The sequence below is a fragment of the Balaenoptera acutorostrata genome, chromosome 5 (assembly GCF_949987535.1).
Source record: "Balaenoptera acutorostrata chromosome 5, mBalAcu1.1, whole genome shotgun sequence".
Lineage (NCBI taxonomy): Eukaryota > Metazoa > Chordata > Mammalia > Artiodactyla > Balaenopteridae > Balaenoptera > Balaenoptera acutorostrata.
The window spans coordinates 11,697,421-11,716,392 of record NC_080068.1 but is presented as its reverse complement, the minus strand read 5'-3'; the positions used below and the strand labels follow the sequence as shown (position 1 = coordinate 11,716,392).

At 35.9% G+C, this 18,972-nt stretch overlaps 1 protein-coding gene across 4 annotated transcripts in view; it reads right to left on the bottom strand.

The window, feature by feature from the left end:
• Window positions 1–18,972, bottom strand: part of CCSER1 (coiled-coil serine rich protein 1) — a 1,332,111-nt gene that overhangs the window by 772,452 nt on the left and 540,687 nt on the right. The window contains exon 8 of one of the 4 annotated variants that reach the window (XM_057546975.1): window positions 2,585–2,707. The exons of the other annotated variants lie outside the window; for them this stretch is intronic. Within the exon in view, the coding sequence (XP_057402958.1) occupies window positions 2,585–2,707 (123 nt within the window). The remainder of the gene's footprint in view (window positions 1–2,584; window positions 2,708–18,972) is intronic. 4 annotated transcript variants of the gene reach the window in all.

The window sequence follows — 18,972 nt, the reverse complement described above, 5'->3', positions numbered from 1 at the left end:
GCACAGTAAATGCAATGCACTTGAATCATCCCCAAACCATCCCCCCTCCCCCCTCCCCCGGTCCCAGGTGCCAAAAAGGCTGGGGACCGCTGCTTTACAGGGTCTGGCACGACACTCTGGTCAGGAAGGCTGAATACATATCTGTTGACCTGAACAAATGACGTAAAATCATTGAGAGCATGTTGGAAAACATACTTAAAAATCATGTTTGGTTTGGCATTGAAGGGGTTCAGGACACACTACTCCCCAAAGATAGCACAACGGCACATTAACTATTTCAAGTTGAAGAATCTGAGAAGTGGCATGTGGAGGAAGGACTTTCTGACCTTCCCTTGAAGCAGGTCATAAAACCCTCCTGTGAGAGGTGCCCTTCCTTTACCTGGGGGAAAAGAGCATCTTCTTCATCTCTGAAGACAAGAGACACAGAGAGAATCTGAACAAACAAGCCTTGCTACAGTTCCGCCGTTTTACTACACTCACCTCATACTCTTTGTCCTATCATATCTTTCCACAACTGTCCACTCTTCATCAGACCTAGCATAAAAGCACTCGGTTTTAACTGTTTCTTTGTGTCTTCACTTCCTCATGAAGGCCCCTGTGTCATGAAAAACTTAGATTAAATATATTTGTATGCTTTTTGCTCTTTAATGTGTCTGTTATAGGGATTCTAGTCAAGAGCTTAGACAGATAAAGGAAAGGGATAGTTGTCTCCCATAGCATCATAAATAGTTTATTGTAGAAATAGTAAAATTAAGTATCAGGTGCATGGTAGATTTTATAACTGCTATCTAAATTGTATGTATGCAACTCAATCTATTTGGATGCTTTTTTGAGAAATTATCACTTATCAGTGCATTTAAATATTTGTGTATTAGATGACAGCCAATTTATTTTTTCCCTAATATAAAAGGTTTACATCTTTTTATTCTGTTACTAATATGTTTTAAATTACTAAGCAATTTTTCCCATTAGCATATCAAAGATAAGAAGCACTATAATTTTTTTTTTTTTACTTTACATCTCTATTTTTTTTACTACAAAAATATAATTCAGTTCTTTTTTTCGTGATGGGAGAAAAAGGGGCTGATTCTTGATACAAGAAACGGGGACTATCATGGGCTCAGTAGTCCTCCTTCCCACTTTGAGCTTTGACTATTTTATGCTTTATGCCACATTTAAATATAGAAGGAAGTATCAAAATTTCAAAGAGAAAACTCCATGGCCTCTTTAATGCTCTCCCTGGCTTAGCTTACCACTGTTAAAACTGAAATAGAAGTGCAAGAGCTAGTCCCTTTCCTGTGTACCTAGAGCAGCTGGAGTCCCCTTGCAATTAGTTCCTTTGATGTGAATTTGAGACAGAAAGGGGGCAGGGCACAACCTTTAAAAGAATAACATAGCCATTGAGGCTACAACATAAACTGGTTAGAACCAACTAGGTCCAAGATGGCAGACAAGTTGACTTCCCCTAGACCTTGAGCCTCATTATACGCTCATTGTAACACATCAGCATGCTAAATGACACACCCACAGGCACCATGACAGTTCCAAGCCTGACCATAAAAGGTCAAAAAGTGAGCAGTGGCCCAATTCCTAGAAATCCACACCCCTTCCCCAAAATAGTTGGAATAATCATCCCACTCATTAGCCTATGAAATTACCCACCCCTGTAAAAACTGACAACTCTGTACCCTGGCAACTCTTGCCTTCTGAGATGGTCCGCACTCTTGTCTATGGAGTGTGTATCTCCCTGAATAAACCTTCTTTCACTTTACTATGGCTCGTTCTTGAATGCTTTCCTGTGCGAAGCCAAGAGCCCACACTTGGCAGCTGTCCCAGGGACTCGTCTGAGACCTAGGACATGACCATCCTCTCGTGCCCCACTTTTTTTCCTGCAACAAATTCTTTGTGCACTTCTAATCTGGCACTTTTCTGCTCCCTTGGTTCCATGGATCAAGTGACCAAGACCCTGGAGCACTACCTAGAACAAGGGCTTTATTTTTTTTACCCAATCCCACTTTAAAAGTGGGACAAAATACTAGCAAAACATGATAAATATTTTTATAAAGGGAAAATATTTTTTTTTACGATGAGAAGAGAAAAAAGGTTACCCTCAAATTACTTAGTTTTAATCTGGGTTTAAATCTGATGAGTCTTCATAAATTTATTTTGAGTTTAAATAATATATTCATATCAGTGGGAAAACATATATATACAGGGTCCTCTGTGTTCCTCGTTTTATCATTTTAACCTAGTTTTACTATAGTTTCAGAAAGTACCTAATGAAACTTAAGAATTACTTTTATTCAATAAGTAGTTAATGAAAATTTAAAAGAGGACATAAACATATATATATGAAACTAAGCAGGACCCTGTTTGGTACAAAGCCTTTCTATGTCCCGTTTCTTGTTTCTTGTTTGTAGGAAATAGGCCTTATTCAGCTTCCTGAGTTCCAAAGAGCAGATTCAAACAGTTGCTAATCAGGGAAGGGAGGGAATGTAGAAACAAAGGAGAAGCAGTCTAGAAACAATAGTGCAGAGATAAAGCAGGGTCCTGGTTCCTCCTCAAGGAACATACATAACAATACCTTTGAGTTCTTCTGCGGGGGAACTAAGGCCCCCACCCAGGTAGAGGATGGTGACTTCAAGCTGAGCACAAGATTCTTGGAATATGTCCCTGTTCCTTCACCACCAACCAATGAGAAGAAAGTCTGCACACAATGGAAAACAAGAAGACTCTGACAGCCTGTCCAAATGATTCTCCTTTTCAAAACTTTCATGGTCGAGCAGAATCTTGGGAATTGGTTTTTGGACATGAGTCTGCCTTCTCCCCAGGTTGCTGGCCTCCTGAATAAAGCAACCTTTCCTTTCCAACCAACAACTGTTTTTCAAGTACTGGCTTTCAAGCAGCGATCAGCCGAACCTGAGTTTGGTAACACACATATATATATATGGTTCTTGTCCTCTAGTAGTTCAAACTTTGACATGAGAACTGGGAACATAATTAATTTTCAAAACTTTTCAATTCTTTTTAAAAAAATTGTAAGGAAATCCATGTGTGTGTATCATAAGTACCTCAAAATTTAAAATAGAGGCTATTTAGCACATGACATAAAGCTATCAAGAATAATTGAACATATTACATAATGTAATGTCATAAAACAAATCTATAGACTGCTCAGAAACTTAGACACTAAAAAAGACCATACTAGCTAACTTCAATTAAAAAACTTAACTTGATTATTTTGATGCAAGTTATTCTTCAAGAATCATGCCTTAAAATGTTGAAAAGTTGCTTGTATTTCTGTGTAGAGGAGTTGAATATAGAGACAAATGTTACATTAATGAAATCATTACAAGTTATGTAAAACATGAAGATGATATTTGGCATTTGAAATTAAATATTAAATATTTTCATATTAAATATTTTCTTATGTATTTTAAACGCTTGGTTTTTAGGTAAAATCAAAACATATTCTGAGTAAAATAGGAAACATATTTTAGAAATGTAAGTTCCACACTGCATGTAATTTAGCCAAGGGAGCAGGTATGGTTGGAATTTTTTTTTCCCTGTGTTTAACTTCATTACCGTTACTGATAGCCATTTTACTCACAAATTACTTTAGAAGGTTCAAGTTTTTGTTTATTTTATTGAATACAAGTCTCAGTTAACAGTGTTTGCATTGCTAATATCAAAGTGTGTTGATACCTCAGTTGGGTTTTCTTTCAAATTTAAGTAGGCAATTTGACCATTTATGTGAGAATACAGTAAAAACAGATTGTGTTCATTTTTCTTGTTTTTAAAATATCTGTAGAAGTGCTGACAACACAAGAAGACAAGGCTTCTCCTGCTTTTTAGTACCTGCCAGAATAAGGTGCTAATGAAATCAAGCTAATGGGTTGTCATTTGAATACAAATGTAACAGGTATTTACTGACTAACTATTGTGTAAAATACACTGCTAAATAGTGTGGCAAATTACAGAGACAGCACAATAATGTGATACATGGGGGTGGAGTGTATAGGAAGATATGGAAAAATAAACATATGCCAATAACTGTAACAATAGTAGAAAAACTTTATAAGAAACTCAGAGATGTATTTAAAATATTCTGTTATTTGTCCATCAGTAATCACTCCCCCTTCTTCCTAGTAACACAGCCCTGGTGTTTTGGGGATAGTAATGTATCTGATCAAAAGATTACATTTCTCCAGCCTTTTTTGTTGTGAGGTCTGGCCAATGACACATAAGCAGAAGTACTGTGTGGGATTTCCAGAGGGGCTCTTCACATGAAGAGGCTCAACTAACAAGTATGTCACTTTTCACCTTCCCCATTTCCTCCCTACTACTACTTGGAACGTTGCTTTAAAACAAGAACTCCACTAGACTAAAGTGGTCTTTATTACAGAAGTTGGACATGCTCAAAGCAAGATAGAACAATAACAGGAGTCAGGGTCCCAGACGACCTCCAGGAACAGCCCTATTTACTCCCTCTGGGCTGCTACCTCCAGACTTTTTTGTGTGTAAGAATAAATACAATAGGGTTTCAGTCACTGTTATTTTATGTTTTTGTTTTGATTTGCAGCTGAACTCAATTTCTAACTAAAATGAGGTACCAAAAATGTTACCAAGATTATCAAGTCAGGAAAAGATTAGATGCAGTTAAGGGAAAAAAGGATATATGAGACAGAGTATTAAATAACTTCACCACATTGGGTTACTTCAAATTAAAACACCCAATTCTTTCTATTTTGGGGGAATACAGGTTTTACCTCAACTATACACAATTGTCTGGCTAATTCTACATCACCTGTATTAACTGGATGAAAACAGGGACCAGATTAAATTTATGATAACTCAAAAGATGCTTTGATTAGATAATTCAGTATCAGAAGAGAGCATATTATCATGATTTCTATTAACATAAACAATGATAATAAATCCTTACCTCTCTGCATATCAGATGCACACACACATATATACACTTAGGTATACGAGTACTGCATATACATAGAAACACGTTAAAGCACAACATGACATAATAGCTTTTTCATTTAACAAATATTTATTAAATAGGTATTCTGTGCCAGTCACTGTTGTATGAGCTGGGAAAACAATGGTGAATAAGTCTGTGCCCATGCTGACCTTCTATTCTACTGAGCAAAACTAGTTTTAAATACATACATATAATTTCATGTCAGGTGACAAGGGATTTTGTACTATGAAAAATAATCAATGTCACGAAGTAAAATAAATCAGGAAAAGGAGCTGGAATATGACAGTTATTTTAGGCAGGGTAGTTGGAGTAGGCTTTTCTGATGTGCTGTGACACAGCACAGATTCTTAAATGCAGTGATGGAATGAGTCGTATGATAATCTGGAGAATGAAGAATGGAGACAAACGAAAAGTTAGTACAACTGTCCTGAGGAAGGAGAGAATTTGCTATGTGTAAGAAACAACATGAGGTCAGCATGGCCAAAGCTAGAAAAGACATGCCAGAGAAATCAGAGATGAGATTGGGAAAAGCTACCACGGGCTAGAAGATACAAGGCTTACAGCCCTTGGCAACTAATTTCACTTTAACCTTGTGTTTGATGGGATGCTTCAAGTGTTTTATGCGGGGGAATGACACAATACAACTTGTCTTTTATAAAGAAAACTCTGGATCCTTGTGAAAAATGGATTATAGAGGAGACAAGTGTAGAAACAGGAAGGCCAGTAAGAAACCACGTCACACTCTGGGTGAGAGATGATGAGGATGATGGTATTATAAGTGGAAGAAATGGAGAGACTTGGAATATACTCATATATATTCAAGGCAGAGCTGACGTGCTGATGGATGGAATGGGTGTGAGAAGAAATGAAAAGAATAGAGTCTAAGATGAAATTTTTTTTTTCTCCTTTGGCCGGAACAATGAAGGAGTTCACAAAATCATTTATTGAAATTGTGAAGGAGATCTGTAGACCCAGAGAGAAATAGATTTAGGACAGTGAGGTGGGTATAATGGCATAATAATCAAAAATTTTGAATGGTTTTATCAATTTGGAGATTCCTAATAGATATACTAGTGGAGCTACTGAATAGGCATTTATATATATGAGTCTGAAACTCAGGTAAGTCTGGGATGGAGTTAAAATAGTTGTGAGGCATCAGGCCATAGATAGTATGAAATCAACCAGGGAATGAGTGCATCCAGAGAAGAGAAAAGACTGCAGGGAAGGGGATTGGGATCCAGGACAATATAATATTTACAAATTGGCTAATATCACTTGAGATTAGGCATCAGAACTTTCACTTCCCAGGATAAAAACTGCCCCTAATATTTAAAAAAATGAATCACTAGAAATTAGAGTATCGTATTTTTTAAAAAATGTAAATATTACCTATGCTGATCCAAACGTAGATTAACACAATACTTTAGGCCCACATTTATCTAACCCCCTAGAAGCAATCTAGATAAGGTTGGAGAGGAAAGAGTCTCCTCTCCTGTGAATTCAGAAGACAGTATGTTTCTTAAATCCCAAGGTAAATTGATGAATTATTCCACAGAAACAGAGGAGTTAACTGCAAATGAAAAAGAACTATATGCTATTAGATTTATTTTAAAGTATTTATTATCATTGTTTTGTTAATAGCGATCATGATAATATGCTCCTCTGTGATACTGAATTATCTATCTAGTCAAAACATCCTTTGAGTGGTCATAAAAGGTCCTCTGATCTAGTCCCTGTCTTCATTCAATTAAGACAGATGACACAGAATCAGACAATTGTGTAGAGTACAATTTATAGCATAGCGTAGTACTTGAAACAATGGGTTTTGAAATCATTCTGGCTCTGCCATTTATTAGAGATATACTGGGGATATTAAAAAGGACTCTAGTTTCAGTTTCTTCTTATAGAAAATAAGGTTAAAGACGCCTAGTCTAATTTACGGAGTTTTTCCTGAGAAAAATATATGTAAAACATCTTAAAGTCTGTTTAACCCATTGGAAGTGCTCGAGAAATTAAAGCTTGTACTATAGTTATTTTTTAGATAAGCCATAGATTTAAAGAGTCTTTATGGTTTAGCAGGAGTAACACTCTAAACAAATAACTTTTGAGCAAATATTTGGAATACGGTCTATTTTAAAACCAAACCTGAATATACTAGAATTTTGACTGTGTTTATAACTTTTAACATTATCTTAAAAGAAATGTTATGTCTTATACTTTTTAATTGAAAAAATACTGGGTTATCTGCCTCATACATGTTGAAGTCTAAAATATAAACACAGACATAAAATAATGCTTTGTTATTCAGAAAGAGGGATATACTACTTGAAATGAATTCTGTGATAAAGTTAAAAAACCATAAACCTCAATTTAGAAAGCAGATTACTCAAAATGAACATGTTATGTAAAAATGCTAGCACCTAGCAAACAACTGAAAATACAATCTCATAACTCAATAATCCAATAAGACAAATTCAAATACTTTAACAACTATTTAATATCCTATTAGCTAACATTAATCTTTGTACATATTGGTTCCTTAAATCACTATTTATATTGATGTTTCTGTATTTTTTTTCTCCCCTCAAGGAGCTCTTAAGAAGAATGTAAACACCATATGTTACATAGTGTTACGACAAAATTATAATTACTTACTCAAGTCACTAGATAGTTTAAATCTGAATAAGTGTAAAGTTATTTTAGAGGCAGCTGCTAACACTTAAACTGTTTTTACCACATAAAAATGTATTAAATTATGTAGCTAATAACCTAATTATACAACATGAATACACTGAAGAACAGAATTTTGTGTACTTTAATAAATCTCATTCTGTATTTGTGACTAAAGCTTTAAAACTAACTTATAAGACTGCAAATAGTGACATTACACCATGTGGTTTATGAAAATTTGTCTCACTTTTTTATTGTGAACTTTATACTCACTTCTTAGAGACAATTTCGAACAACATATGAATCTTGCTATACATACGTCTGACTTTATGCACCAGTTTTTGCAGAACTTCACTGAAGCTTTTATCAAATCTTTGCATGCACTAAATTAAGTAGACTTAAAACAAGTTAGTTCCAGCATATTTCCCATAAAACAGAAATGATTATTCATGAAGTTCTGATGCTTTCCTAATAGACAATCACTTTATTAAGACATATTTCAAAGAAGAGACAATTCCAAATTCTTTAACTGGCTTTATTCTTAAACACTTAATAAATAAAGTCTGTGTGACAAGGAAAGAAAAAAGTTAAAACAAAATTCATAATGCTAACTGCCATTTTTGGTCCTGTCAAACTAAGTAGATATTGGCTCTTACTCTTTACCAATATGCATATAAAATTGAATGTGTATTGTTTATTATATTTTATAACCATGTCTAGAGTATTCAGCCTGGTTTTAACATAGATTTATTCCTCAAAGTTCTTTAAAAATAAATATAAAAACTCCACATTATATAAATTATATATACACCTTTTTAAAAAACAGAAATTAGGGAAAAAAACGGTATATTTAAAGATAAAAAGTCCACTGTAAAATCTAAGCACTTTGAGAGTAGACACCAGATGGAAAAGAAAACTGGAAAGCAGATAGACACATGTAACCTGAAACCTGAGCCAGTAGTGTACCCCCAATCCCCAAACAACCCTACTTTTACTGTGGGATCATAGCAAAGCTATGTACCTATGAAAGTGGGACTAAAAATGGAGCTGACAACCAGAGGATTGGTTGAAAATATTCCATGCAGCCAGACAACTTCTCCTCCCTTCCCTAGCAGAAGATAGAAGTTCATTCTCTTCAGGAAAAAAAAAAAAAAAGTATATATATAATATATATTACTGTATATATTACATATTTTTATATATATAAATTAAAGAAACATCAGGAAAAAGTGGGGAAGGGAGTACTTACTGAAAAGAGGTAGATTAAATTAAAATGAATAGACATTTTTTCCAAAGAAGATATACAGATGGTCAACAGGTACATAAAAAGGTGCTCAACATCATTAATCATCAGGGAATTGCAAATCAAAACAATAATGGGATATCACTTCACATCTGTTAGAATGGCTATTATCAAAAAGGCAAGAAATAACAAGTGTTGGTGAGGATGTGAAGAAAAGGGAGCCCTCACGCACTGTTGGTGGGAAAGTAAATTGGTGCAGCCACTATGGAAAACAGTATGAAGATTCCTCAAAAAATTAAAAACAGAACTACCATATGATCCAACAATTCCACTTTTGGGTATTTATCACAAAAAGAGAAAAAAAAGAAAACACTAACTCAAAAAGATATAGGTACCTCCATGTTCATTGCAACACTATTTATAATAGCCAATATATGGAACAAACTATGTGTCCATTGATGGATATGGATAAAAAAAAGAGTTTTATACTTATATACACATGCACGCACACACACACACACACACTGGAATATTATTCAGCCATAAAAAAGAATGAAATATTGCCATCTGTGACAACATCAATGAACCTCCAGGGCATTATGCTAAATGAAATGTCAGACAGAGAGAGACAAATACCATAAGATCTCTCTTGTATGTGGAATCAAAAAAAAAAAAAAAACCGTATTAATGCGAGAACAGATTGATGGCTGCCAGAGGCCAGGGGTAGGAGAAATAGATGAGGGGGTCAGGAGGTAAAAATAATAGGATTTAAAAAAATAAAATAATGTATTGAATTTCAAAATGAAAAGAAAAATTTAGGATGACTAGATAAATATTATTTTCATCACCTTGTCTTACTCTTCTCAGACAACCTTATTCCCTCTAACCACAAATACCTGAAACCAACCACCGACCACCAATTCCCAAATTCTCATTCTTTAAAAAAAAAAAAAATTCTACATATTAAATTCTGAAAACCCAGTGTCCTTCGCCCCACTTGTGCACATGCCCGGCTGAGCTGAGGTGTTGGCAGTAGCCATTCTGCACTAGGAAATCTGGTCGGAGGAGCTGGGTGCGAGGCCTCTGCACGTAGGTCCCTGTGAGCAAGTGGAACCTGACTAAGCACAAAGGAAAAAAAAAGCCATCTCAGAGCTGTGAATATTTTCAAGGCTACTGTTTTTCTCTGTGGAACACAGCCTTTGGGGCAAAACAAGGAAGAAGCAGGTGATTCTAATGTGCAGCACAGAAGGAGAGCCACTGCAGGCCAGCTTCTCCAACTCTGAAGGCACTCCAGTCATGTGGCTGACAACGTCTTGGTGTTCCAGCCGGGTGTCAGGCCTGAGCCTCTGAGGTGGGAGAGCCGAGTTCAGGACATTGGATCACCAGAGACCTCCTGGCCCCACGTAATATTAATCAGCGAGAGCTCTCCCAGAGATCTCCATCTCAAGGCTAAGACCCAGCTCCGCTCAATGACCAGCAAGCTACAGTGCTGGACACCCTATGCCAAACAACTAGCAAGACGGGAACACAACTCCATCCATTAGCAGAGAGGCTGCCTAAGATCATACTAAGTTCACAGACACCCCAGAACACATCACTGGATGTGGTCCTGCCGCCTAGAAAGACAAGATCCAGCCACATCCACCAGAATACAGGCACCAGTCCCCTCCACCAGGAAGCCTACACAACCCACTGAACCAACCTTACCCACTGAGGGCAAACAACAAAAACAATGGGAACTAGGAACCTGCAGCCTGCGAAAAGGAGACTCCAAACACAGTAAGTTAAGCAAAATGAGAAGACAGAGAAATACACAGCAGATGAAGGAGCAAGGAAAAATCCCACCAGACCAAACAAATGAAGAGGAAATAGGCAGTCTACCTGAAAAATAATTCAGAGTAATGATAGTAAAGATGATCCAAAATCTTAGAAACAGAATAGAGAATATACAAGAAACGTTTAACAAGGAACTAGAAGAACTAAAGAGGAAACAAACAATGATGAACAACACAATAAATGAAATTAAAAATTCTCTAGAAGGGATCAATAGCAGAATAACTGAGGCAGAAGAACGGATAAGTGACCTGGAAGATAAAATAGTGGAAATAACTGCTGCAGAGCAGAATAAAGAAAAAAAAATGAAAACAATTGAGGACAGTCTCAGAGACCTTTGGGACAATATTAAACATACCAACATTCAATTTATAGGGGTCCCAGAAGAAGAAGAGAAAAAGAAAGGAACTGAGAAAACATTTGAAGAGATTATAGTTGAAAACTTCCCTAATATGGGAAAGGAAATAGTCAATCAAATCCAGGAAGCGCAGAGAATCCCATACAGGATAAATCCAAGGAGAAACATGCCAAGACACACATTAATCAGACTATCAAAAATTAAATACAAAGAAAAAATATTAAAAGCAGAAGGGGAAAAGCAACAAATAACATACAAGGGAATCCCCATAAGGATAACAGCTGATCCTTCAGCAGAAACTCTGCAAGCCAGAAGGGAGTGGCAAGACATAATTAAAGTGCTGAAAAGGAAAAACCTACAACTAAGATTACTCTAGCCAGCAGGGATCTTATTCAGATTCGAGGAAGAAATTAAAACCTTTACAGACAAGCAAAAGCTGAGAGAGTTCAGCACCACCAAACCAGCTCTACAACAAATGCTAAAGGAACTTCTCTAGGCAGGAAACACAAGAGAAGGAAAAGACCTACATAAACAAACCCAAAACAATTAAGAAAATGGTAATAGGAACATACATATCCATAACTACCTTAAATGTAAATGGATTAAATGCTCCAACCAAAAGACATAGACTGGCTGAAAGGATACAAAAACAACACCCGTATATATGCTGTCTACACGAGACCCACTTCAGACCTAGGGACACATACAGACTGAAAGTGAGGGGATGGAAAAAGATATTCCATGCAAATGGAAATCAAAAGAAAGCTGGAGGAGCAATTCTCATATCAGACAAAATAGACTTTAAAATAAAGACTATTACAAGAGACAAAGAAGGGCATTACAAAATGATCAAGGGATCAATCCAAGAAGAAGATATAACAATTGTAAATATTTATACACGCAACATAGGAACACCTCAATACATAAAGCAAATGCTAACAGCCATAAAAGGGGAAATCAACAGTAACACAACCATAGTAGGGGACTTTAACACCTGACTTTCACCAATGGACAGATCATCCAAAATGAAAATAAATAAGGACATATAAACTTTAAGTGATACATTAAAGAAGATGGACTTAACTGATATTTATAGGACATTCCATCCAAAAAAAACAGAATACACTTTCTTCTCAAGTGCTCATGGTACGTTCTCCAGAATAGATCATATCCTGGGTCACAAATCAAGCCTTGGTAAATTTAAGAAAATTGAAATCATATCAAGTATCTTTTCCAACCACAACACTATGAGACTAGATATCAATGACAGGAAAAAATCTGTGAAAATACAAACACAGGGAGGCTAAACAATACACTATTAAATAACCAAGAGATCACTGAAGAAATCAAAGAGGAAATCAAAAAATACCTAGAAACAAATGGCAATGAAATCGTGACGACCCAAAACCTATGGGATGCAGCAAAAGCAGTTCTAAGATGGAAGTTTATAGCAATACAATCCTACTTCAAAAAACAAGAAACATCTCAAATAAACAATCTAACGTTACACCTAAAGCAATTAGAGAAAGAAGAACAAAAACCCCCCAAGTTAGCAAAAGGAAAGAAATCATAAATATCAGATCAGAAATAAATGAAAAAGAAATGAAGGAAATGATAGCAAAGATCAATAAAACTAAACGCTGGTTCTTTGAGAAGATAAACAAAATTGATAAACCATTAGCCAGACTCATCAAGAAAAAAAGGGAGAAGACTCAAATCAACAGAATTAGAAATGAAAAAGGAGAAGTAACAACTGACACTGCAGAAATACAAAGGATCATGAGAGATTACTACAAGCAACTCTATGCCAATAAAATGGACAACCTGGAAGAAATGGACAACTTCTTAGAAAAGCACAACCTTCTGCAAGTGAACCAGGAAGAAATAGAAAATATAAACAGACCAATCACAAGCACTGAAATCGAAACTGTGATTAAAAATCTTCCAACAAACAAAAGCCCAGAACCAGATGGATTCACAGGCGAATTCTATCAAACATTTAGAGGAGAGCTAACACATATCCTTCTCAAACTCTTCCAAAATATAGCAGAGGGAGGAACACTCCCAAACTCATTCTATGAGGCCACCTTCACCCTGATACCAAAACCAGATAAAGATGTTACAAAAAAAGAAAACTACAGGTAAATATCACTGATGAATATAGATGAAAAAATCCTCAACAAAATATTAGCAAAAAGAATCCAACAGCACATTAAGAGGATCATACACCATGATCAAGTGGGGTTTATCCCAGGAATGCAAGGATTCTTCAATATATGCAAATCAATCAATGTGATACACTATATTAACAAATTGAAGGATAAAAACTATATATCATCTCAACAAATGCAGAGAAAGCTTTTGACAAAATTCAACACCCATTTATGACAAATCTCTCCAGAAAGGAGGCATAGAGGGAACTTACCTCAACAAAATAAAGGCCATATATGACAAACCCACAGCCAACATCGTTTTCAAAAGTGAAAAACTCAAAATATTTCCTCTAAGATCAGGAATAAGACAAGGTTGCCAACTCTCACCACTATCATTCAACATAGCTTTGGAAGTTTTAGCCACAGCAATCAGAGAAGAAAAAGAAATAAAAGAAATGCAAATTGGAAAAGAAGAAGTAGAACTATCACTGTTTGCAGATGACATTATACTATACACAGAAAATCCTACAGATGTTACCAGAAAACTACTAGAGCTAATGAATGAAGTTGGTAAAGTAGCAGGATACAAAATTAATGCACAGAAATCTCTTGCATTCCTACACACTAATGATGAAAAATCTGAAAGAGAAATTAAGGAAGCACACCCATTTACCATTACAACAAAAAGAATAAAATACCTAGGAATAAACCTACCTAAGGAGACAAAAGACCTGTACACAGAAAACTATAAGACACTGATGAAAAAAATTAAAGATGATACAAACAGATGGAGAGATATACCATGTTCTTGGATTGGAAGAATCAACATTGTGAAAATGACTCTACTACCCAAAGCAATCTACAGAGTCAATGCAATCCCTATCAAACTACCAATGGCATTTTTCACAGAACTAGAACAAAAAATTTCACAATTTGTATGGAAAAACAAAAGACTCCCGAATGGCCAAAGCAATCTTGAGAAAGAAAAACAAAGCTGGAGGAATCAGGCTCCCTGACTTCAGACTATACTACAAAGCTACAGGAATCAAGACAGTATGGTACTGGCACAAAAACAGAAATGTAGGTCAACAGAACAGGATAGAAAGCCTAGGGATAAACCCACGCACATATGGTCACCTTATCTTTGATAAAGGAGGCAAGAATATACAATGGAGAAAAGACAGACTCTTCAATAAGTGGTGCTGGAAAAACTGGATAGCTACATGCAAAAGAATGAAATTAGAGCACTCCCTAACACCATACACAAAAATAAACTCAAAATGGATTAAAGACCTAAATGTGAGGCCAGACACTAACAAACTCTTAGAGGAAAACATAGGCAGAACACTGTATGACATAAATCACAGCAAGATCCTTTTGACCCACCTCCTAGAGAAATGGAAATAAAAACAAAAATAAACAAATGGGACCTAATGAAACTTAAAAGCTTTTGCACAGCAAAGGAAACCATAAACAAGATGAAAAGACAACCCTCAGAATGGGAGAAAATATTTGCAAACAAAGTAACTGACAAAGGATTGATCTCCAAAATATACAAGCAGCTCATGTTGTTCAATATCAAAAAAACAAACAACCCAATCCAAAAATGGGCAGAAGACCTAAACAGACATTTCTCTAAAGAAGATATACAGATTGCTAACAAACACATGAAAGGATGCTCAACATTACTAATCATTAGAGGAAAGCAAATCAAAACTACAATGAGATATCACCTCACACCAATCAGAATGGCCATCATCAAAAAATCTACAAACAGTAAATGCTGGAGAGGGTGTGGAGATAAGGGAACCCTCTTGCACTGTTGGTGGGAATGTAAATTGATACAGCCACTATGGAGAACAGTATGGAGGTTCCTTAAAAAACTAAAAAGAACTACCATATGACCCAGCAATCCCATTACTGGGCATATACCCTGAGAAACCATAATTCAAAAAGAGTCATGTACCACAATGTTCATTGCAGCACTATTTACAATAGCCAGGACATGGAAGCTACCTAAGTTTCCATGGACAGATGAATGGATAAAGAAGATGTGGCACATATATACAATGGAATATTACTCAGCCATAAAAAGAAACGAAACTGAGTTATTTGTAGTGAGGTGGATGGACATAGAGTCTGTCATACAGAGTGAAGTAAGTAAGAAAGAGAAAAACAAATACCATATGCTACCACATATATATGGAATCTAAAAAAAAAAAAAAAGTTTCTGACGAACCTAGGGGCAGGACAGGAATAAAAGCGCAGACGTAGAGATTGGACTTGAGGACATGGGAAGAGGGAAGGGTAAGCCGAGACGGAGTGAGAGAGTGGCATTGACATATATACACTATCAAATCTAAAACAGCTAGCTAGTGGGAAGCACCCACATAGCACAGGGAGATCAGCTTGGTGCTTTGTGACCACCTAGAAGGGTGGAATAGGGAGGGTGGGAGGGAGATGCAAGAGGGAGGGGATATGGGGGATATGTGTATGTATAGCTGATTCACTTTGTTATACAGGAGCAACTAACACAACAATGTAAAGCAATTATACTCCAATAAAGATGTTAAAAAAAAATGTTGAAAACCCCATATCCTCATCCTTTTTCCCTTTATTGCTCTCAACCTGACAGCATAGATTATCCCTTCCAGGCAGGAATCTCTCCTGGCATTTTGTCCCTACATATCTAAGCCCAGTTTGATGACCTTCCAAGAAATTCTTTAAACTGTCAAATATCCTATAATAAAATCACTTCCGTTTCAACTAGCTAAAGCAAATTATATTCTTTGGATCTATGAAAACTGACCAATATTCCAGGTGGCTTTTATTCCAGGATTGCAAAGATGGCTTAAACTTATTAGGTCTGTTAGTAAAAGAAATACATAATCTTAGTAGAATTATGATCTCAATAAATGTCAAGCCTGAGGAATGGAGGGATGTTTACTATTTCTTTTTTTTTTCTTTTTTTTCTTTTCTTTTCTTTCATTCCCTTTTCTTTTCCTCTCTTCACTTCTCTTATCTTCTCTTCTTCTGTCTCTTCTTCTATCTCTGCCTCTATTTGTGTGTTTATCCACTTCAGTTATATAAAACCAATGATCAGGCAGAACCATAATTAAAATAAAAACACTGTAGACTTTCTGTAGTATAGTAGTTCAAGCTACAGTCTTTAGAATTTTAGAAACCTGAGTTGGAATTCCAGCTGAGCCATTCACCAGCACTGTGACCTCTAGTCAGGTTCTTAACTGCTCTAAGCTTCAATTTCCTTATCTGTAAAATGAGACAATAATCATGTGTATTGAGGTTTAATACTCAAAAGAAGTAGATAGCTTTTAGGATTTCCAATTTAGAGAAACTTGAAATGTATATAGCATTTGGCTATAGAATAATCTTAGGAAAGGTAATATTTATAAATCCAAACAGCTGTTGGCAGGAATGCAGTTATCTCTTAGGCAATGGTTATTACATAAATACCTGCTAAAGCAGAAGCCAGATTTTCAGACCACAAGATGAGATACTGACAAATAACAAGAGCAATTAAATACTGAATTCCCTAGCACGAAGTTAGTCTCATACAGATAATTTGTATCCAGGATTTGTCCAGCTATGTTTATAGAGTTGTAGGGAAAAAAAGGGATAAGCTACAGAAAATTTGGTAGGCTACTTGTATAGCTTGATAGGCTTTGTTATATGTATCAGCTTATCAATGGCTAATGTAATGAGTATTTCAATTTTATTATGATAAAACACTAGAAAAGAAACTAGGTCTTGAGCTTTTTTCACCATTCATTCATACGACAATTCATTCTTTCATCTACTATTAGTATATTATATACTAGTTCTATACTAGACACTGAAATAGGGAATATAAAGAATATAAAATATATCTGTATTTATGAAAATCTGCATCTATTGGGGAAGACTGTAAGTATACTTATAATACAATTTTATAGTTCTATATTAGAAGTGAAATTAAAGTATTGTGGAGACTTTGGGGAAGAAGTTTCACAGAGGGGGTGGCATTTAATTGGACATTAAGTGAGGATTAGACGTTTGCCAGACAGAAAACTGAAGATAAAGGAAATAGCTTTTATAATTCAGCACAGTGGATATTCCTTACTCTGTATTAATATAATAACCAATTAACAATTGACAGAAAAAGAAGAGTAATGTGCATTCTAATTATTTAAATAATCAGCGCAGCGATTATGAGCAAAGATTCCTGTGTCAGGAATAAGACCCAGATCTTACATATGTGTCATTACTAACTGTGATAGGAAGAATAATGCCCCTTTTCTTCCTCCAATGATGTCCATGGCAAAGGAGAATTAAGACTGAAGATGAAATTAAGGTAGCTAATCACCTGACTTTAAAATAGGGAGATTTTCCTGGGTTATCTGGTGGACCTAGTGAATTCATGAAGGTCCTTAAATATCATAGGGAGAAACAGAGAGAATCAGAGTGATGCATCCATCATAAGAAAGGCTTAATAGGCCACTGTTTTAAAGATGGAAAGAGGCAAAGGAATGCAGGCAAACTCTTGTAGCTCAAAAAAGTAAGTAAATGGATTATCTCCCAGAGTCTCCAGAAAAAACTCAGCTCTGCCAACACTTTGATTCCAGTCTAGGGAGACCTAATTCTGACCTCTGACTTTCAGAACTATATGAAACTAAAATGAGAATTGTTTAAAGGCATCAAGTTTGTGGTAAATTGTTACAGGAACAAAATGAAACTAATACACTAACTAAAACTTTTTAAGATATAACAATTAGGTAAATATAAATATATGGATATTTTAGTGTATATTTATGAAAGCCTAGACTACCTATAAACTATTATTTTAATATAGATATAGACAATCTTCATCCTATTTGATGAACAAATCTGCATCTGCATGTACAGATGAAGGCAATCAATCATAGTGGATAACATGAAAATCCTTCCTATTTCTTATCATTTGTATTTGATTAGTACCATTTGATTTTCTAGGAATTGTCAAATTTCGAATGAAGTTCAGAGCCCATTCTGTGGAAATCGAGCTCAAGAAGAATTATAAAGTTTTCTTCATTTTGCATCTTAAAATTTGCTCAACTTGCTATGGTATGAATGTGTGTGTCCCCCAACCTTTATATGTTGAAATCTTAACATGCCGAGGTGATAATATTAGGACGCGGGGCCTTTGGGAGGGGATTAAACCATGAGGTCAGAGCCCTCAGGAATGGGCTGAGTGCCCTTATAAAAAAGGCCTCAGACAGCTCCCTTGCTACTTTTACCATGTGAGGGCTACAACGAAAAGACAAAAAGAGGGCGTCTAGGAAGTGGGCCCTCACCAGACACTGAATCTGCCAGTGCCTTGATCTTGGACTTCCTAGCCTCCCGAACTGTGAGAAATAAATACATTTCTGTTGTTTATATGCTTCCTAGTTTATGATATTTTCTTAGAGCAGCCCGAACAGACTAAGACACAACTCTTGCTTGCTCCCTGTACCTCACTGCTTGTAGAAGGTAGTCAAAGTTCTCTATAAAGCATGTGAAGTCCTTCACAACAAACAAATTCTTCCTTGCCACGTGGGCAACACGCAACCGAATATTTACAATTTCTAGACCTTCATGGTCTAGCTTGAGACCTTGGCGCTTACTTCTCCTATGCCTCACGACACTTCCCTTTCCTCAGCTGCATCTCTGAACTTTTGAAATACTTGACATTTTTCCAGGCCATGCT